This window comes from Tauraco erythrolophus, chromosome Z (genome assembly GCF_009769465.1).
Source record: "Tauraco erythrolophus isolate bTauEry1 chromosome Z, bTauEry1.pri, whole genome shotgun sequence".
Classification (NCBI taxonomy): domain Eukaryota; kingdom Metazoa; phylum Chordata; class Aves; order Musophagiformes; family Musophagidae; genus Tauraco; species Tauraco erythrolophus.
This window is the reverse complement of record NC_141496.1, coordinates 78,988,084-79,010,488: the sequence shown is the minus strand read 5'-3', so window position 1 is coordinate 79,010,488 and position 22,405 is coordinate 78,988,084. Positions and strand designations below refer to the sequence as shown.

Sequence of the window (22,405 nt, the reverse complement as noted above, 5' to 3'; positions counted from 1 at the left end):
GCGCCCCCGCCCTTGGGCGCACACACAGGCTGGGCGCACGCAGAAGAGCCCGGCGCCCGTGTTTTCGGTTACGTTTTGCCCAAAAACTTGGCCTCGAGTGCAGGTTTCTCCCTCCAACTTGACGTTCAGCCCTTCCGTGCTGGAAGGACGCGCAGCTGCCACCGCCTTCCCCCGGACGGAACGCGAGGTGCTGGAGCGTTTTCCTCCGTAAAGGAGGGATTGTGGCTCTGCCAGGGAGGCCGGCCTTACACGCGCACCCTCTCCGCTCCTTGCCCTTCCCATTGAATTTTAAGAGCGGCTGCTTACTCGGACAGGAGTCTCCCCACACCGTTAAAAAAAGGTGTAGTTAAATGTTCCACCAACCAAGGGGAAAAAAAGACCAACCCAAACAGCAGAAGAATCCACACTTGGTCTGGACCCACCATATCCGTAGGTACAACACACCTGGATTTTCAGATTTTGTCTTTATTCAGGAAGTGAAATGAAAACTTGTAAACTATAAATACAAACGCCAAGGTATTACATGATATATCCAGAGGCTTTATATTTTTTTAATTTCTCACAAATAATGCATATGGATTCAACATACAACAGGGAAACCAAACAAGTTTTAAGTTTTGCATACAATGAGGAACAAGTTACAGAGTTAGATACCGTCAACTTGCCAATGTGTAAGAATTTCTACCTCAATGAAAGCTCAGAAAACAACTATGATTAATTCAGTAACGGTACAGCAACTGTCATTTCTAACAGTGTTATCTGCATGAAGCAAGCTGTCTCTAACCAGGTGTACTTTACCACTGTTTACTCAGTGACATCACAAAGTTTTAAAATATTTTATTTATATACTGTCACCAATATATATATGTACTGCAGAGAGGGCCAAACACTTGCAAAACTGTCAAGTTTCACACGACATTTGCGTGACGACTGTTTTTGCTTTTTTTCCCTAAGCGCAAAGCAGAGTCACTGTTTCCACACGGTTTCTTTAATTTGTCAAGAAAACCCACGTAAGTCCATCTATATCAAAGAAGCAGAAGAGCAAGCTTAACAGCAGCTTTCACTTATGCATTTTCTTGGGGGGGGAGGGAGGAAGGGTATATCCATTTTAGATATTACCACACGTTTTATCTGAAGAAAAATGACCACCAAGAATAGGTTCACTAAATTTATTTAAAAACCATAAGATAATTTCTTACAAAAAAGCATTACATTCTGCACACTGTTCTCAAAGGATGCCAGGGATGGGTGGACTACCAGTATTCTCCCCCCTTCAAAAAGAAATACAGTGTACGTAAAGCGGGGTCTTCACAACAATTACAGAAAAACATTACAATTTACCACCAACAATGAACAAAAAAAAAAAATATTCACTCTGCTGCTGCTTCAAAATTCCAATGTTAGTCTCGTGCGCCTTTTCCCTCCCCCACGTATTTGTAAGGAACTAAAACATTACATCTGGTGGACAGCAAAGATTCCACTACACCTCAAATGCAGAACACCTATGAAGCAGAGGAATGTTGGCTTTTTAAACAGAAGCAGATTAAAAAAAAAAGGGTGCAGGACTCCTTCAGTTCTTCACTAGTCTTAGAAAAACTTTCCAGAATACTGCTTCACACTATAAAAAAGAAAAAATAATCTTGCATTAGAATCCTTCAACATCTGCATACTGCTTCACACTATAAAAGAAAAAGAAAAAAGCATGTATTAGAATGATGGACCGTACATCTTGCATCAACATTCACAATGACATTCTTAGAGCAGACTAAATTACAAATGTCTAACACATTTAGAAGTAAATAATTTTAAAAGATTAATGGCTAATAAATATGGGTTTATTAGTATATTTTAGGTGCATTTAAATATTAGTAATATAAAGCCAAACATTCAAGTTAAAACATTAAAATCTGCTACAACAGCTAACATGTTAATAAAGCAAAGCTAAGCAAATTAAATCTGAAGCTGTTAATATTTGGCAGAAGAGACAAAGTAATGTCAGCAAGGTGTGAAATGCTGCACAACAGCACCAAATCGATTTCAACTTGTCCTGTAGAGGCATGGTCTGTGCCATATGGCAGACTGTGATTTGTTGTCAATTTAGTTATCTAAAAACAACAAAATCACTAGTCTTCCACACAGAACTAGACCAACATCCACTGAAATCTTCTATATTTTCTACAGGCTCTATGTAATTTTTTTTTTTTACAAGTAGTTTTTTGCAGCAGTTTTCACCAGAGAAATGAGAGGACTGCTTGGTTAAGGCGTCTTCCAGCAAGATTAGTTTTGAGGGTGTCTTCATTTTAATTAGAATGGAGAACAGAAGAGAATTCAAGGCACAACTACCACTGGAGAAGTTAGGTTGAAAGTTACTTAAAACCTGCCTTCTAAAGACTCTAGCACTGAGAAGAGCTTTAGAATGTACAAGTCAAGTCCATTTAAAACAACGTAGGGACGACATCAAACTTTAACTTGCCTGTTCTGCAGTAAATACTGTGCATTTTGTATCTGGTCCTGTGTTCCCGTAATAGTTATTATCCGATCTTCTGAGCCTTCCAATGGTTCATCAATTTTGATTGAAGCTCCTGACTCATGACGTATTTGTTTGATTCTCTGGCCTCCCTTTCCAATAATAGATCCTGCCAACTAGGGGAGAAAGCAAAGCATTTATTTCCCGACACAACTCTCTCTCAAAAAAACAAGTTACAAAAAAAAATCACAGCAGCATTTGAGTAGCTTCTCTAAGTTTAGTTTTAAGAGTTGCAAAGGAAGTTTACTTCTTCACAGCCTCAAAACATCCCCTGCAATAGTCATTGTATGAACACAGGTGAGATAAAACTGGGTGAACCCGTTGCTCATTTACCAAAAATAAGTTACATAGACCAACTCTATTACTGAATATTAACAATTAGTAACACTGTTTAATGTGTCTCTGCCCTGGTTTCAACTGGGATAGTTAGGTTTTCTTTTTAGCAGCTAGAAGAGCTCTGTTTTGGTTTTAGTCCAGGATTTGCTATGAGAAGAATGTTGACAGGGCACTGATGTTTACAGTTGGTGCTGAGACATCAAGGACCTTTCAGCTTCTCATGTTTTGCCAGTGTGCAAGAGCACAACAGGCTGAGGGGAAGCGTGGCTAGGACAAAGGGCCCTCAATTCTCCATATAATTTGAATTCAGATTTAGGACTGAGGGCCAGATTGGCCAATGGAGTGCTCCATATCATGCAATGTCATGCCCAGTATGTAGATGAGGGCTGACTGGAAAGCTGGGCAATTCTCTTCTGTGGGACTCTCGGTCTCTTGGAGATGTTTTTCTCTCTCTCTCTCTCTTTTTGGGGGCTCTTGTCTGAGATTGTGGTGTCAGGACTTACCTGTTTCAGGATTGTTTGCCAGGGTGGCACAGGTGCTTGTCACCAGGTGGTGAGCAACTACACCGTGCATTGACTTGCTCATATATATTATTATAATATTTACATATAAATATATTCATTTATATTAACATTATTATTTTATAATTACTTTTAATTTTATATTATTGTTGTTATTAAATTGTTCTTATCTCAATCCACAATTCTCTTTCCCTTTTCCTCTTCAGCTTTCTTTCCCATTCCCCAGGGGTAGGGGAGGGTGAGTGAGTGGTTGTGGGGCATTAAGTTGCTGGCTGGGTTGAAAACGACAACGACGACACAAAAACACTCAAAGAATAGACTTCTGGTGATTTAGGAACACTTTTGTTTTTTACTGGAACCACGTATCAAGCACCCTGAATATTTCTGGTTTACTTATATAGTCTAAGAAAGGCTGTGTCCTTTTTTTTTTTTTTTAAGAGAAAACAAAAGTTGAAAGCAAGTCAACTTTACTTACATCTTTGGGAATCGTTACTTGTGTTGTGATGATGGGTCCACCAAGATCTCCGTATGAGCCGCGCCCCCCTGCATAAGAATAGTCTGATTTAAACGTATGCATCAAGCCCTTTAATAACTACGTAATGAAGCACATGTAAAGGTTCTATATAAACACTTACCATATCCAGAGCCACCTTCGAACTGTAAGAGAAAGAGAAAAAAACTTAAATAATGAAGTCATGCTTCATTAACGTGTTTTTGTCTTAAGTACCATATTGTTAACTTTGAGCCCATTTTGTGCAAAAATCTCAACCCTACTGTGAGTATAACAGCGTTGTGCCATCAAAGGCATAGAGGGCAGACCAGAAAGAAAGAAAATGGGTGGGTGGGTGATATCTCATCAACCTCTTATCCTGCCCTGTCAAAACCTCTAGGAGAAAGGCATAAAAATGACGTAAAGGATCCAGCTGTACCAGTTTAACAAGCAGTCTCACTAATTCAGCTGCTGGTAGACAGGTCTTGGTGCTTGGATCACCCAACCCTTGGACTAAACTAACAATCAAATCAAAAGATCAGAGTACAGCCTTATTAATGCTACCAGTACAGCTCAGGAGAGACTCAAGTCTCCAGTTTGGGGTCAAAAGGTTTACCCAGTGAACTGTCAATCCTCCTACTTCATCTATGCCTTCAGGAAAAAAAAAACCCACAGCTCTATAACTTGGCTCTCGATTCAGACTATGCTACAATCCTTTGTACCTTAGAACAGATAATCATGACTTGAGTTAACTTCTGTTCTGCTAAAACCACCATATACCGAATCCAAATTCCTGCAACGCGCACTCCTAGCCTCTTTATTTTCAGGATTTGTAGACCAGTATTTGATATCAAGTGCTTTATTTCACCTAATGCCTTCTCAGTGCACAACCCCCCCCTTTTTTTTTTACTTTCCTATAGAAACAGATAATAAATATGCACAGAAGCAGAGAGCAAACATGCACAGTTCTCGAGAATTCACCTTTTGGGAGACTGCTGGGGTGGCCTCTGTGAGAAGAGGCCAGGGGCTGCCCCTGTGCTAGACAAAGCCAGTCAATTCTAGCCAATACCAAAATGGACCCACTGCTGCCTAAAGGTGAGACCATCGGTAAATGTGGTGGCAGCTCTGTGGTAACATTTAAGCAAGGGTAAAAAATCCCAGTGTGCACCAGTTGTGAGAGATGACTGAGGGGGAAAAGAGTGAGAGAAACAACCCTGAAGACACTACAGTGAAGGAGGAGAGGGATGAAGTGCTCCAGGCACCAAACAGAGATTCTCCTGCAGCTCATGGAGAGAACCACACTGGAGCAGATAGCCACACTGCAGCCCATAGAGGATCCTATGCTGGGAGCAGGCAGACATGCCCTGAAGGAAGCTGCAGCCTATGGAGAGCCCATGCAGGTGAAGGCACCTGGCAGGACCTGTGGCCTGTAACAGAGCCACTGGAGCCGTCTGTTCCTGAAAGACTGTACCCCACGAAGACGACCCAGGCTGGAGCAGTTCTTGAAGAACTGAGGTCCATTGGAAACACCTACATTTGAACAGTTTGTGAATGACTGTATCCCATGGGAGGGACACCACACTGAAGCAGGGGAGCAGTGTGAAGAGGAAGGAACGAAGTGTGATGAATTGACTGCAACCTGCCATTGCCCATCCCCCCTGCACCACTCACGTAGAAGTGTTGGCAATAAAAGAGCGAAGTTGATCCTGGGAAGACGTCAAGGGTGGGGGAAAGGTATTTCTGGTTTTCCTCTTTGTTTCTTGCCATGCTGCTCTACTTTTAAGTGGCAATAATTTAATCTTGCCTCAGTCGACTCTGTTTTGCCCATGATGATAAGTACTAAGTGATCTCCCTGTCTTGATATTGAGTCACAAGCTTTTCCATCTCACTTTCTCCCTTCATCCTCCTGAGGAGGGGGAGTGAGAGCAGCAGGGTGGCACCTGGCAGCCAGCCAAGATAACCAACCACAACTACTTGTTTGCAGAAGTTATGACAGAACAACTTTTCCCAAAATGCTATTCACCTGCTACCTTTTTAGAAGATCAAAATTGAAGCTGCTTAGACCAAACAGCTGATATCCTCCGTCTCTACGCAACCAATATTGTGTAATCACATCACGTAGCAATACAGACTGTAATACATTATAACAACTTCTAATGGAGTCCAAAATACAAGAGAATGAAGGACTCTGCTTCAGACTTAATTCAGAGGCTGATCAGAGCAGCATACTGCATACACACAGACATCTTCCTGTTGATACGTGGCACAGGATCCCTTTCTGGGCTAATCTGTTTTAATGAATAATCCTTTTTTTGATCATTTCTGCCTCCCTTGACTACAGGACAGCAAATGAACTTGACAGCAGATAAGTAATTACGTTTGCTGTGTTTATGTAAGCTTAAGAACTGACATTTAATATTTGGAAGCACTTTGCCATCTTCTAGACAGCATGAACGACTCCTTAACTTCCCTTCCCAAAACTTATCTGATCAATGTGTTTGAAAATACACCATTTAATAAGTAAAGCATAATAGTTTATCCACAAATAGAAGAAGCTACTTTTAACATTGCTGTTTGAAATACAAGAAAACACAACATTATGATGTTAATATAGAATATATATCCTAAATGCATGCATCTACAGAGCATCAGTTAGGGAGAAAATTACTATTTAGAATATGAAAATGGGGTGTAAAAGAGGCAAAAAAAGAGGTACAGAAAAGCTCCTCTCTTTTGGCTGTGCTGTTGCATACTTCCCTGCCTGCACAGGACACACTGTTAAGACAAAGTGTCAACAAATTATAAGTCAGAAGCACAGCTTTATGATTTTCCATAGGTGCAAGAGATGCCACTGACTACACTCTAGATGAGGAGATTCCCGTTATCACTTAACCTGTTCGATAAAGCCGTTTTCAAAAAAAAGGTTGAGCAAACTCACCAGCTCCGGCGGCTGCATGTCATCACAGGCATCCACATGACACTGCATCATCTTCCAGACACAAGGTAATAGGAGAAAAAGAGGAAAGAAATCTAAATTAAGTGCATGCCATCCATGCAGACTTACAGGTAACTCGGCAAGCAAATACAATATATACTGGTACAGAGAAACATTTATACTACAAAAAAGACTTCAAAGTATGTGATTTAGACCACTTTCAAGACTCATTCCCTTTTAATTTCACTTTGAGGGAACCGTAAGTGGTCGCACTCACTTTTTCCCCTCTTTCTATAGTGTGAACAGATTTTCCTCTAACAAGGAAGGTCAGACAACTAGTGGCAGAACAAAGCTTGAACAAGCTTTTTTTTCTCTCTTCTTTTTGAACATCTTCAAGTGCTATTATATATCAAAATCTTATTTCCCCCATACATTAGAAAAATGTTTTATTTCTGCCATCTGTTAGAAAACGAAGGCACAACAAGATTGAAAAAAGTAACTGTCAGTGATTATGCCACCAGCAGGTCAAGCAGGAAGGACATTGCTTCTCATGTTCTACCAATTCATTTCAATATACTTCACATAGCCAATAACTAGACTAACAGTCTACTGCTGCCTAACTATATTAGAAATATAATTATTGTTTTAGAACTTGATATATGGCATTTCTTTCATAATTCTACAGCTTCAGCAATTGATGTTCACTGTGCACTCTAAGACCTGCTTCTCAAACAGGATGTATCTTAACACACGTAACAGAATATGCTACTCTGTAGACTTGTATGCGCTAGTGACTACTGATGTGAGACTGGAAACCAGATGACAGCTGGTTGGATAAGGCAAAGCACTCAGTAGTAATAAGAACTTACTCTTACATCTAATGAAAGAAAATTTATGCAGTCCTAACTGATGTCAAATTCTTTTATTGTGATTTTCTGTTTTCTAACAGAGTGACCTAGGACAGTGAAATTTTGTTACTTTATTCCAGCATCTTCATGAACACAAGAGTTGCCGTGTATTCTTCCTTTACTGATTTTTTACATGCTTCTTTATGTCAAATCTCTTAAACATGAAGAATGTTTTGTACCTTTTAAGTACATGTGCCTTTACTTGTATTTATACATCAAGACACATGTATGTACACATACATATATAAAATTTAAAAAAAAAAAAGATCAACGACTAGGAAGCATTTGAAGAAGCAAAAAGCACATTACAAGTCTGAAGACACAGAACTCTGGCTCCTGTTAAGTGGCCTGTCTCTTCACATTCTGATTTAACTCTCTGTTAACTCAGATTTTAAAATCTTTAGTGCTTTGAAAACTGTAGTACCTGATCAGTTCATTAAAACAGAGGTGAGGCGATAAAGTGGACAAGCATATAAAGCCATTTTATTTTTTCACCCCTCCCATGAGTACCTGTGTGCATTTATGTATCTGAAAGACCCCCTTGAGGATGAAGTTGAAAAAAGAAATACTGGAAATACATTCACGTTGTTTTTCAACTGTCACAATCGCCCTTATGGTCCACAGGCATTTGATTTGGAGTAGTTACACACTGAAATTTATAGCTTTGTTTAACAGAGAAACAATATGAAGCTGTCGTTCAGGAGGAAGCTTCAGAACAAAGATTATAAACCAACTCAACTCTTTCAGCAGTAGTGCATAATTAAACTACAACTGTAAGCCAGGGTAACAGGCAAGTATCTTAAGTGGGTGACTCTGCACTGGCAAGGGGAATTAAGGTATCTTAAAATGAGTTTTCCTCATCTCAGGATTTACAAGGCTGTCAATACTGTCTTATTTCTGGAATTCTAGGAAATTCGCAGTTTAGCATCCAGTTTTAAAGGTCCTGAACTCCTCAATCTTTCTGCCCTTAGTGGAAAAGAGCACTGGCAAAAAAAAAAATTCTGTACACTCAACATTTCCCTGATATTGGAGATGTTCATTTGAGAAAAGCACCTGTTCTTGGTTTTCATTAATGTAAAACAGAATCTGTGTAAAAGAACACTTCTGCTCTCCGAGTGGAGCCTTTCCCATGCATTACTTAGTTTACAAACCACAACAATGTTGGTTTACTCTAGTTTAGATGTTTTGCTAGGTAGTCATTTCTATATGAAACAAAGGGTAGCACAGGAAGACCTCACATCTGATATGACATTTCTAGCTCCTGCCTCATAGTCCACATGAAGTCGAGCCAGCAGTGTGCCCAGGTGGCCAAAAAGGCCAATGGGATACTGGTGTGTATCAAGAATAGTGTGACCAGCAGGAACAGGGAAGTGATCCTGCCCCTGTACTCGGCACTGGTGAGGCCGCACCGGGAATATCGTGTCCAGTTTTGGGCCCCTCGCTTTAAGAGAGATATTGAGCTCCTGGAGCAGGTCCAAAGAAGGTCGACTAAGCTGGTCAAGGGGCTGGAAAATAAAACTTCTGGGGAGCGGCTGAGGGAATTGGGGCTGTTTAGCCTGGAGAAGAGGAGGCTGAGGGGAGACCTGATTACGGCCTACAAGTACTTGAGAAGGGATGGTGGGGAGGTGGGGGAAGGGCTCTTTACATTAGTGATGGGTGATAGGACAAGAGGAAGTGGGTATAAGCTTAGTCAGGGGAGGTTCAGGTTGGATGTTAGAAAGTATTTCTTCTCTGAAAGGGTTGTCAGCCACTGGAATAGGCTGCCCAGGGAGGTGGTTGAGTCCCCATCCCTGGATGTGGATGAACTGCTTAGGGACATGGTTTAATGGGGGATTAGGAACGGTTGGACTGGATGATCTCTTAAGGTCTTTTCCAACCTACAAATTCTATGATTTTATGATTCTTCTTGTCTGTTTACACAATTCAGGATAGTAGGATCATGGTTAACTAAAACTAGAAATTAACTACAGTGTTTGTTGGGAAGCTGTCCTCACTTTAAGCAGCTTGATACTTGGTCATAAAGGAGCCAAAGCAGTGAGCAGCCTCACTGTGAAGAGGAAATAGAATTGCTTCTTGGAATGAAAAAAATTAAGAGATGACTCCACTTACTTGTACAAACTCATGTCAAGAAAGCAAAAGTCAACTTCATAAAAAGTCAGGGTAAACAGAAGTCAAAACAGATTTCCTATTCTAGCTGGAATAGAATAAAAATAGAACACGCTACTGCCAAAGAGTCAAGCTAATTAAGACTGTGCTCAACCAGATACCCAAGGAAGGGCAAGCTGCTCAGTTTAGATGCTCCAGTACTGGCTTTATTAGCTGCAAATATAACACAAAACCTGAGCTTTGAAAACGTGTAAATACAAATAAGAAATCTTGGATGTGTACTTCTCAATTCTTGTGGTTTCTTAACATGTAAAGTAGCATGGGTAACGCTTTTTTTTTGTAACTTGTGTGCAAATCTTTCCCTTTAATATTTCTAGGAAGCATATGACATTCTTGCAATACTTTGCTTTCAGTAACGCTTACTCCCAAGGAGGAGGCGGAGCCTATTTCGTAGCTTTTCTCCCCTTTCTTTTCCATTCATTTAAAAAAAAAACAACCCACATTTGTCTCACCTGTCATCTTAAAGAAGGTGCCAAACAAAGCCAGAGAAGAAAACAGGATTGTTACTAGAGATTCACCTCCCAGACACATAGAGTATCTCTTCCCAGGAAGGCGTAATCTAGTACAACAGCAGATGACTGCTAGGAAGTCACATTTCAGAATATAACATCGAAGAATAACTTTAAGCCTTTTTTTAAGCTTCCATATACTGAGAGAGGTTTTTTTTCCTCAGCAAGTGTTAGCATTAATATGGTTGAATGTACCTAATTTAATTTCAACTTAGCAGTGGCCCTAGCTCCAAAACATTTGGAATTACAGTAGGTTTTTTGCAGACAGAAGTTAAGAATTTATTCAAAAAAGCAATCGCTTTCCAGATCAACTAGAGTTCTTAACGGATACTATTCTATGATCTGTAATGTTTTCCAACATTATTCTTAAGAATGCTCATATGAATCAAAGAACTGCAGAGTACATTGCTCTGGCATGTTTATCTGAAAAGACTACCAATTCCCACTTCTCTCATCCTGATTAAAAAATCTGAAAGATGGTGCGAACAAGAAAACCTGCAGGGTAGAGCACAGTCAAGCTTTCTGTATCACTTTTGATGGCAGAGAGGAAAGAAAGAAAGAAACAAAGAAAGAAAACAGATCATGTCTCAGACACCACTTATACCCCAAACATTCCTCCACTGAAGTGACCATTTGTATGAGCAAAACATTTTGCTTTTATCAGCAGAACCAAGCACGTCCCACACTTCAGTGTGTGTTCAGCAACGGCATCTTCAGACAGCATGCTAACAGAACAAGGCAAATGTTGAACTCCTACCATGCCATCGTAACGGTCTCCTGGTCTGCCCCTTCGGTCATAGGACATAAGATCTCTAAAATGAAAAAAAGCAGCAGCACATGAATGGCATTGCAAACTAGTTTATCTGTCGTAATTTAAATTTTCACACTGATGGTTCACAGACAACTGAGCTTCAAACTACTCTAGCCGAGTACTGAATGACACAAAAGCTTCAGAACTGTTGACTCTAGCCCTTCTCAGAAATTACCACACTGCAGCAAATAATTAAATTCCAGTATTTTTCAAAATTCTCTGGTCTAATACACACTCAATCCTGCATAGTCACTAACAACATGGAAGTGTGGAAAGAACGCTGGAAAGATGACCATGGTTCAGTAGATTGTACACAGCCTGAGTTCTGTATAATGCATTTATGCAACAACTCACCCGCCACGAGGAGGTGGTGGAGGAGGAAGAGGAAGATTACGAGCTCTGCTGCCGCCTCTACCACCACGGCCTGGTGGAGGCGGTGGAGGTCCTCTGCGAGGGCTCATATCATCGTAATCTCTTCTTGATGGAGGCATAGGTCGTCCACCACGACCAGGGGGCATTCGATCAAAGCCTCCTCTTCCACGCATTGGAAAGCCTACTGGACGTCCCCTTCTATCATCAAACATCATTGTGAAGCCACCATAGTCGTATGTTTCGTCATAGAAATTGGGATCATAAGGCTGGGCCCGTCCTTTAATTGGAGACTAAAACAAACAAACAAACAACAATCCCCCCAACCCAATTAGGACTACTACAATTGGCATATTTAATTGAATTAATATATTAAATGTATAAATACGAATTTATGCATGTGGAACATGTTCTTAATTTCACAAAGCTAGTAACAAAAGAGGAGATGGTGATGTGTTTCCCGTGAACTTAACTATGATAAACTGCTCTTACTTATCAGTGGCAAATAAATTTTGTCTGCCTTCCTCTTCAGTTTTTACATCTTAATGATATGCAAAGAATGAATAATAACCCACTAGTACCAAAAATTGCTTCCCTCCCCCATAAGGTGCACCCCAATTCTAGAAAAGGGAAATAGTTTCAAAAGGTGGTAACAGTTTAATCACTTTGTTTCTAGGAAAGCAGGAAGTACTTAATTCAAAATAGAAACAGAAAGATACTGTTTTTTATCTAAAGGATCCCTAACATTCATGAATACCAATGTAAGAATGAATGAAATAAATTTAATAAACATTACCTCAGAGATAAGATCCAAGATAATCTTGATGCATTCAACGACTCTATCAGGTTTTCCACCAATAAGCACCACTCTGTCAGTAGAATGAGGACAACACTCTTGGAAGAGCTTAATGGTGGTCTGAGTGTTCTATTGAAGGGGAAAAAAAAGAATAAAAAAATTGAAGAATGTCTAATGTAAGTATTTGAAACAACTTTTTGTTGTTGATTGTGGTTAAATGTTAATTAAAGCATTTTAGAAGAAACAGTCCAAAAGACAATTAAAATTCTTAGCATTTTAAATGCATGCTTGCTTCCCAGTTCTCAAAGTTCATTTTAGGATTACATTTATTTATTTTTTTAAAATCTGTGCTGACATAGTTCTGTATGAAGAAGAAAAATGTTCAGTTTTCTCCTTTTTTCAATTATGGCTCATCTAGGCCATCATTTAATTAAATACTAGCAAAAGGACAACATACCCATTGTGAGCTTACAGGTTGTACTAACCTTCTCATGTTAAGAAAACATGCTCTGGATGCAAGACAGCAATGTTGCTAGGATTGTGTCTAGTCATCCTGCCTTTCTCAACCCACGCAAACAGGTATCAGCTCATACCTGAACTGACCTTAAATTGCCTCTGACACAATGCCAAGAAAGGCTAGAAAACAGAGGTCTTTTAAATTGACAGAGACCGTTAGCTTTTTAAAATCTCATTGTTTCACTGAAAGAATGTAGCGGTCTTCAAGGAGTTAGAATAAAAAAAAAGGCCCTCTTACAGTAATATTCAGACATCTATTGCATTGTCATCCTACGAGTTTGTGGAGATGCATTCACCCTAAACCATTTTGCATGTCCAAACACATGAATAAATCTAATTTATGCAGCAGTTCATTCTGGGAGTGATGAATGCCAATTTAAAAAAAAAAACAACAAAAAACCACAAAACACAACAGTCATAGATTTCTAGGTTGGAAAAGACCTTAGAGATCATCCCGTCCAACCGTCCCTAATCCCCCATTAAACCATATCCCTAAGTAGTTCATCCACCCTATTCTTAAACACATCCAGGGATGGGGACTCAACTACCTCCCTGGGCAGCCTATTCCAGTGGCTGACAACCCTCTGAGAGTCCTTTTTTTAAAGACATTACCATAAATGTTGCTTAGAAGCTTGATAAGAAGTCCTAGGCCCTATCACCAATAACGCCTTTACTTCTGAAGGTTTGCAAAGAAGTTAAGCTGCAACTCACAGATCCATCTCAGAACATGGAAATCATGTATGCAGGATGTTCTTCTGAAGGAATTACTGCACAGAAGACACTCACACTTGCCCCTTACAAACACAAAACACTACCTTGTTGACCAAACTAAAACCAAATCTCAGAAGAACAGGAAACGAGTACCTCTCTGAGTTCTTTAATTTTAGCACCCTTGACACCAATAATTCCTCCAGCCAAACTCTGGTGAATGAGAAGTCTTAATTCGCAGTCAAAGTCGCTGCCTTTGTAGTGTTGATACTGTAAGAAAGACGCATACAAGGAAAAGAATAAAATATTAGCCACATAAAAATTTTAAAATATTTGGGGTTTTTCTCCAAACACAATGGTATGACTTGATTTATTGCTAAACTGTAATCCTCTATTTCCTTTGATAGGATCACAACTATTTAAGCACTTGACCTCAACATAAACTGAGGTTAAACTGAGTTTGCTCATTTATTACATTATATTGCACAACTTTCTACAAAGATTTAAGAAGATACAACAGCGAAACACTCTTATTTGCAAAGCCAACGCAGGATATGAGTTACAACAACTTCTAACTGGGGACTGAACAAATCAGGAGGCAAATGCTTCGAAAGGTGGGTGGCTGGTCGAAATATTAATTTCATACATAGTGACTCACTCTGTCCCCTACCAAAAAAAATGCCAACATGTAGTTTGAAAGCCATAACTCTCTTTGAAAGGCTTTTTTATTTTCTTATTTCTGTATTTGAAAAGTGGCAAATAATCCAGCACTATCCTATTTTAAAATCTGATCTTTTACCTCTAAAAAGAAACAAATGTTAAGAGACATACCTCTTCCAAAGTGGGGATAATCTTCTTCAAGATTTCTCCAATTGTCTCTATATCTGCACTTATACTCAAGATGCTGTTGGAGGCCGCAATACCAGACAATATGGAGAAGGTGGAAAAGAAGAAAATTTTTTTCATCATCATGCACAAAATTCTAACAAGACGTACTAAACAGAAGAGCTTACAAACAAAATTCCCCACTTAAAGTAAACCTGTTTGCTCAATTTACAACACATGCATCTTTGTTTATGCCCAATACATATGCATGATAAATTTAAGATGCGGTAGGTCTTGCAGAGAGAGAGAAAGACAGAATGGGCTTTTGGAAGGGCTCAGATTAAGTGGGCAAGAAATTGACGCAGAACTGAAAGTAGAAGTGAATATTCATGTTCCCCGCCACCACTAATTTAGGATACCCTCGCTATTACATCGGTAAAACTGGCACACCTTCTCATAGAAAAAGTGGGGATATGCGAGTGGTGAACACTGTATCCAGAGTAAGGTTATGAGACCAGTTAGAAATTAGATTACTAATGGGCTCTCCAAGAAAACAAACACAAATGCAAGACAAAAAAAAAGACAGAACAAATGAGAAGTGAAGGAAAGTGAACCAGAGTTAGCATTTCATCAGAAATAATTATGAACAGGCAATGTTGAGGGGAGCAAGGTGGGCCACAAAGACAGAGCGAGAGACTATTTTGAAACAATTTGATTTACGATGCAGCGAATATGCAACACTTGAAGCTGTGCTCCTTCCATTGAAATAAAATTAGTGGATTGTTTGGGTGGGCAACTCACGTAAAAGTTCAGTGACAAAAGGACTTAATGGGGAAAATAAGACAGAAAACTTGAAAAAAAACAATACACCGTCTATAAGGGGATACTATTTAATTATATCAAAGGCAGGTAATAAAATACATTTCTCTCTTTCTAATCAGGCAGTGAGGCATAAACTGTTGGGACATACCGCTCGGGGCCACTGCTGTCTGGGACTGAAACACTGGCATTGTACTGCATTGGTCATTGGCGTTCGTGGATGTTGGCATTGGGCATGGGTATTCAATCGGAAGTTGTCAAGTATGGTACCCGTTTGGCAACGAGCACATTTTTGGGCATAGCCAACCAGGGTTTTCACATGGGCGTTCAGGGGCGGATGGGCCAACGTCATGGTGGGCAACGCAGGGGCAAGTCGATCCAGTACATGGGCAACGGAGATATATGGCCAAAAAAACAAGGAGAGGGAAAAGGGGGAAAAGCAATAAATTTTAATTTAATACAAACTATACTCAATACTCTCAATTAATGAAACAAGCCTAAGTTGCTCTGAAGACTAACGCAGTAACGGATTGCTACACCAACTGTGGCTTAACAGTATGGACCTTAAAAATGAGTCACTTGATCTGACTAAACTACTTCTTACTTTTAACATATGATGTTTCAGTAGCAGGCTGGCTCATGAGGGTAGACACAAAACCTGTCGAGATTACTAGAACCTTGGGCAAATTGGGAAAGTTAGTTTTCCAGACCAATCTAAATTATCTGGACCTAGGTGACGTATTGATTTACTTTAAAAAAAAAAACAAAAAAAAACACAAAAAAACACCCTAAAAAAAAGAACAACTAGCTGCCAAAGTTAGTGAGCATATGTATGATTCCTGACCATTTCAACTTCAACCTCGATTCTAGTTGTGGTAGTTTATGAACTTAGTTGGAACTGATTTGTAGTGATATATTGCCAAATCTCGTGTTGAACAGAGTCTCGATCAGAAAAACTGTTGAAATTGTAGCTGATGTTGAGTACAGGAGTGTAAACAAATGGAATTTAAGAAGCGTTGCCAAGTTTTATAAATACACAACATTAACACTGAGCATGTGTCTAATCACAAGAGTCAATCCACTGTAAAATGTGAATAGGCAGGTAAGTCATGAGCATTTAGAAATGCTTCCAAGTAGGAGAACAGAATGTTCCTTTACTGTTCTATACCCGTATTTAAATCGAGCAACCTTAACACGGCTGCTTCTGCGCTTCATGTGCAAGCTGTTTAGGAACAGATGGACCATTTGGTTTGCCTCTTTTAAAGGAAGTTAAAGAATTCCTCTATCACTGGGTTAAGCCAGCCACCTGCAATGGTTTCAGTAGTACTATAATTGATTCATGCACATGGGCAATGGTACAATTAAGGGGTTTAAGCTTTGTCGATATTTCTAATTAGGACGTTAACTCACTTGAAGTGTGTAATTTAGTGGAATCCTACTCAAGAGTGAGGAGATTTAATATAAACCTCTCCTCCCACGTAAGTCAAGCTGGGTTTTAATTACAATAGAAATTGAAGAACTAAGTTATCTACTCTAACAGTCATTACGAATGGCTTGTAACTAGACTGTTGATGTCTAGAGTTGAATTGCTCCCATCTCTAGAAATGCACGCAATCGAGCTTTTGATGTAGTGCTTTGAAAGAACTGGTGTTAATTAGTTCAAACACATGTATACTCACGTCTGTACGAAGTGCCTTAATATTTTTGCCACCTTTTCCAATCACTGCTCCAGCATTCTGGAAAATAGTTTTCAGAAGTTATGTTACGCCAACACAGTACGGACCATATTTTTGAACTCAAGACTAGGAATGGTAAACCTATTTTTGCACTGCCCCGTTGGCCTAGGGGTGGGGGTCTTTTGAAAGGTTCAAATTAAATTGAAACAAACTGATATAGTTTCTCCATGGAAAAAATGAACAACAGGTCTTTCCACTGAACTTAGGAAAGAGAAGAATACGTAGTTTTGCAACTGTATTTCAATTCCAAATGGTAGTTTCCAGGCAATTCTACCTGTGTTAAAGCAATCTTACAGACTACAGCTCTGAAAAAATATACTGTATGAATGTAATATGGATCGGTGATTTCTCTTATTTGATCCACTTTTTTTTTTTTTTTTTGCTAAGGAATATGTTTGCAAATTCCAGTTTTGCACTCCAAACATTTCTTGATAATTTCAAGTGCTAATTTTTGTTTATACCTCTGAAACTGACTTCTCAGCGCAGTATGTTCTGAAAAAGGTTAAAGCCAATGTTAACAGTCACTAACTTCAAGTTTCTAACATAATTAGGAATAAACTGGCAGACAGTCACGAAGAGTAATTGCAGAACTATATTTTTACCAGGTTCTTCCAAGGGTTACACGCAGAAGTATTGCCTTTATTACACAGACCACACGTTATGCTAACAGCATGCAAAACACTTTGCGGTACCCCAAGTAACTTGACTATTGGTCAGAAATGCCATATGGAGTTAAGGTAACATTCCCCCACAACGACACAAAAGACTGAGATACTTCAGAAAGCAGAAAACATCTGTGACTGGAAACACCACAGGAAATTCATACATAGCAACTTTACTGTAACTGTTTACGCTTGTCAACGAAATCCTTGCAATCCCTGAAGTGTTACTCTCACCTTTCTTCCTGTTGATATGTTTGAACAGGTTTTGTAGGTCTGCTTGGGAGGGTTACTAAAATCCTAAGGAAGTTCTCCTCTTACCTGTCATATTTAACTTAAAATCGCTAGCTGATCATTCTGTAAACTGCTTCCTTTCCATAGACTAATACACAGTCATTCCCCTCAAAATAACCTTCTACTCAAACATAAAAACACCTTATAATTTTTATTGCCCTATTTTTTCAGCAAGCACATCTTTTAAAAATAACTGTACTGACCCTTAGGGACTTACCTTTTAAAAGAACCACTGAAGATAATTCCATCACAACACACTGTTACTACCATTCACAGACACTTAAAATTATTCCTAACAAGTTATCTCCTATTAAACAAAGCTAATATTCTTTCTAAGCGTATATCTCAGCCTACTCTTTGTTGCCACTGTCTCAAGCAACGCTATAAGCAAAAACAGTAAAAAAAAAAAAGCATACTTTGCTCTGAAGCAGGATGCGCAATTCAACCATCTCATCTGTGTTCCGAGATCTTTTGAAGGCCTGCTCTTCCTCCATATCTTCTGCAGGACGTTTGCCTGAAGAGAGGTCCATAGGGGGGAAACACAAACATTTATTTAACTTTCCAAGTTGTAATAAAACAGAACGCATGCCAAATTCGTGCTCTGTATTCTTAACACATTCCTTCCTCTTAGCCCAACACTGATTACTGATGCCTACTCTGAGCACCCATAGCACAGAAACAGGTCTTTACTTCACCAGCTTACAGATGAATTAACTACTGAAAATCCATTAAAATCTATGAACCGCAGTTTAAATGAGAATGCTGCACAGCCAGTGAGAAATTCATGACACACTGTTCAAAGTGGTGCAGCATCACGCACTCAGTATTTATTTATGATTTACAATTGGGAAAAACCTTTCAGGCAAAAAGCTCAAATGTAGTTTGTCCAATACTGAAATACTGGTGCAATAACAGTAAAGTAGCACTTCAAATACTGTTTGGAAAAAACTGGCTAATGCCCCAACTTCCTCACTCATTATACCCCAGAAGTTTTTCTTTAAGATCTTTAGAGGTATTTCACGTACTCATACTCCTTCATGCAAACACTGAAATAAACAATATACAATTACTGGATATGCCCAAGAGTATTCTTCCATATTCACACTCTCCATGCAAGTACTGAATATTTAGCTATGAAATGTTTTCAAATCTTTAGTCATAACTTTCAGCTACTTATCTCGTAATTAAAATAAGCCCACAGAAAGATTATGTCTGTGTAACAATGCGATTGTAATCTAACTAAAAATGAAAATATTTAGTGCAAAATGCAAATCTACTGCTGCTGCAAACATCTGATACAATTAAAGCATTACAAAATATTTAGAAACGTTTAAATTTAAAGAGGTTCTTTCTAAAAGAAAATAGTCCTTTAAAAAATTTACCATTTGTCTCTGTGTTGGTAAAGGTCTCTTCCTGTTGCTCAGTCTCCATTGCCTTTTTTTCTTAGGTGGGCAGGCGAAACCTGTTGAAGAATAAACAAGCTGGTACATCTACTTTGTGGTAAGGCACACTGTGTGTCGTGCTAAAGAGAAGAAGCAAAAAGAAATGCCTGCTTCTAGAACTTACCGCTATTATATATCCTTGCAGAGAAAAACTCAAGTATTCTGGGCGGGATCAAAATCCAACAGCCTATTGCTTCAAGAGCCTACGAAAACAGCATATATCAGTTGTGATTCTGCTCACTTACAGCTGATTCTCACTACAGTCAAAAACTAGAGGTCTGACCAGAGATTTTGCTGTAACGTTTTTCCTCGTAAGAAATAAAGAAAGCATACCCAGGCCAAAGACACCACAAGTCTGTGCAGTTACAGATACATAATTACTGTCTGAATTAGAGTTTTTTGGGCACAGGCTAGTTTTAAGTAACCACATTTACTAAAAATTATTTTCAGATGTCTAAAGTGAACATGCATCCAGCTCCTATTTTCAACATGTTATATGATACATGCCTTGGATTTACTTTTTAAAAGACACTACGTAACAATCCGCTCCTGCTGTTTAGTTCTAAACAACTAAAAAAAAAGTCCTATTATGGCACCTGTCGGCATTAGCTTTGTAAGTTCTCTACCAATGCACCAACAAGCACTTAACATGCCTTCCACTCAAGCATAATAGATGAAAGGAAGACAGATTTCAACGTCTAGCCACACTGCAAAAAATCTTTTAAAAACCCCACCCTCTGTAGTTACATATAATCCTCTGCACACACAACCAAGAACCTCAAAAGCTGCTAACTTCACTGATTTTCTGAAAGAAGTATCTCATTTGTGACCTGCTTTTGTGAAGTTGACCTCAGAATACTAGTAAGTCCACATTAAAGAGAAGCTTAGACAAAAGAAATAATTTTGCAGCTTACTCTTCAAAACTATGTTTCTACAGCTAACACAGCCAAACAAACATCTATTTCTCCTTTTTAAAAAAATTAATTTCCATTGCCTCAACAAACAGTAGCCACTCATTCCGGCGTTCATAAAGGAAAAACAAACCAAACCACTAAACGGGGTACATATAATTTTTTTAACATACTCCCAGCCAGATGTTAATTTGCCGTTGTTGTCCTGCTCGCACAGGCTAACAGCAGGCTCGGCCGACGGGCGTGCACTCCCTTACAGCCCGCTGCTCCTGAGCGACTGCCTCCCCAGCACTCACTGGTCTTTCCAGGCACTTACAGTGAGCTAACGGGCACAGAGAGATTTAACGATAGCGAAATCTCAGCCAGACGTTGCCAAAACTTTGTCACACGGGGGAGAGGAGGAAGGGGCCGGGCAGACCTTTACACCGTTTCAATAGCCCTTTCGGACACCGGTTATTCTATTTCCAACCATCCCAAGAATTTCAGGGCCGCGGGGAACTGAACTGTAACACACTGTTCAGGGCTGAGTCTCCCCTAGTTTCGTGTATCCACCCGCCTAGCCAAACCTCCCTCCTCTGGTCGCGTGTACCTACGGTGCTCTCGGTTACTGCGCTCCGCCGGGTAAATCCGAGTTCGCGGGATTGAACTGACTAATGCCATGGGTTTTTTTTATAAACACCAAAAGGATAAGGCAGCCATGAAAGGCGGGAGGCGGCATCAGCGACCACGGACGCGAGGCAAGAGCTAGGGAACGCCGGCTGCCTCCGGGGCTCTTCCCGCCCGCTCCGCTCCGCCGGCTGCCGGGCGCGGCGGCGTTACATAACTCCGCAGCCCCGGCCTCACCTCCCCGCCGGCGGGGACCAGCAGAAATGGCGGCCGCTGTAATGGCGCCTGCCCGCTGCTAGGCGGAGCCAGCCGCGGAAAAGGCACTACCACCACGCGGTCGCAGGGAGATTTACCCCTCTCCGTCCGGGGAGACACAAAGGAGGCTCCCGGCGGCCCCAGCCCAGCGCAGCCGGCGGAGCGGGACAGCCGCGCCGCCAAGGAGGCGCCGCCGCCGCCCCGAAAGCAGCGGGCCGCGACGCGAGGCGTTCCCCAATCGGCCTCCCGCGGCCGCCTCCTCACAGACCGCGGCCGAGAGCGCCCTCCTCTCCGGCCGCCATAATTCCCGATAACTCGCCCCGGGCGCAGAGTTACCAAGGGCGGGCGCAGGAAGGCGGCCGCTCCCCTGCCCTTAGAGAGCAGCGGCTAGCGCTGCCGCTCTGCACCGCGACGCCCCTCCGGGAGCCACGCTGGCTGGGCCACAGGGTGCAGGGCCGTCCGCAGCGACAGTGGCCGCGCTTCTCGCCTGCCACTCGGGGCGGGGAGAGCCTGAGGCCCGCAGGCTACACCCGGCCGCCTGAGGAGCTACCCCCAGCATCCGCTGAGGGGGCAACACCCCAGCTCTCCTCCTCAACGCAGCGCTCACGCTATTCCACCGCGGTTTCCTCCGGGAGCCTAGGCTGCGGCTCCCGGGGCTTGAGACCCCGCAACAAGGGAGGCGCGGGCCTCCCGCGCCGCTGTGTCACGCAAAGGCGCCGAGAGGCACGGCGGCAGATCTGCTGGCCCCAGCAAAGCCCGGCCGGGCCTGTGTCAACACCCACCCCCACCGCCGCCACCAGCAGCGCGGGCGCAGCGCCCCCTCCTCGCCGGCCCCGGCTGCACCTCGCCGCGGGCTGCGCGTACCTGCGCCCGCCGCCGGCCCCACCGCGTACGGGAGAGAAAGGGGAGCAGCCCCCGCCGCCGACGCGCACATCCACCAGCGCCGCCAGGCGATTGGCCCCGCCGCGCCCCCCCCGCGCGGCCGCGCGGCCGCCCCATTGGGTAAGGTCGCTGCCCGTCAGGGCGGAGGGCGCCCCCCCACCCCCCGCTCCGCCCCGCCCCGCCCTCCGTGAGGGCCGGGGCCGGACGGGCCCGGCCGCCGGGAGGAGGGCAGCGCTATCCGCCCCGCACCGCGGCCGGTTGGTCTTTTTACCTGCCCGGTGGGAGCGGCGACGGGAGCGGTGCGAGCAGCGCGGGGTGACACTGGAAAGCTGGAGCGACCTCGGTCGTAGGAAGATAAAATGGCGCCCGCGAAACCCCCGCCTT

At 41.7% G+C, this 22,405-nt stretch overlaps 1 protein-coding gene across 3 annotated transcripts; it reads right to left on the bottom strand.

Moving 5' to 3' along the window:
* Positions 1-515: 515 nt before the first annotated feature.
* HNRNPK (heterogeneous nuclear ribonucleoprotein K) lies at positions 516-22,047 on the bottom strand. Of its 3 annotated transcripts, none has more exons than XM_086629331.1 (16): positions 22,004-22,047; positions 19,492-19,570; positions 19,308-19,387; positions 18,342-18,439; positions 16,916-16,972; positions 15,388-15,431; positions 14,424-14,496; positions 13,749-13,862; positions 12,369-12,497; positions 11,558-11,865; positions 11,150-11,204; positions 6,813-6,863; positions 4,020-4,041; positions 3,860-3,942; positions 2,474-2,643; positions 516-1,679 (listed from the first exon to the last, which is right to left on the bottom strand). In XM_086629331.1, the coding sequence occupies exons 3-16, from the start codon at positions 19,354-19,356 to the stop codon at positions 1,646-1,648; spliced, it is 1,287 nt and encodes a 428-aa protein (XP_086485457.1). In that variant the 5' UTR covers positions 19,357-19,387; positions 19,492-19,570; positions 22,004-22,047; the 3' UTR covers positions 516-1,645. The 3 variants fall into 3 exon arrangements, with proteins under 3 accessions (XP_086485457.1, XP_086485458.1, XP_086485456.1); XM_086629332.1 differs by having other exon boundaries at positions 516-1,618; XM_086629330.1 differs by having other exon boundaries at positions 18,342-18,452; positions 19,309-19,387.
* Positions 22,048-22,405: the final 358 nt, after the last annotated feature.

Excerpts from the sequence above, each read along its gene's own strand:
- HNRNPK (XM_086629330.1), bottom strand. The coding sequence starts at position 19,356 with ATGGAGACTGAGCAACAGGAAGAGACCTTTACCAACACAGAGACAAAT. Across the intron at positions 13,863-14,423 it reads TTATCCCCACTTTGGAAGAG|TATCAACACTACAAAGGCAG; the intron begins GTATGTCTCTTA and ends TCTTTCTTACAG. Across the intron at positions 11,866-12,368 it reads TCTTGGATCTTATCTCTGAG|TCTCCAATTAAAGGACGGGC; the intron begins GTAATGTTTATT and ends TGTTTGTTTTAG.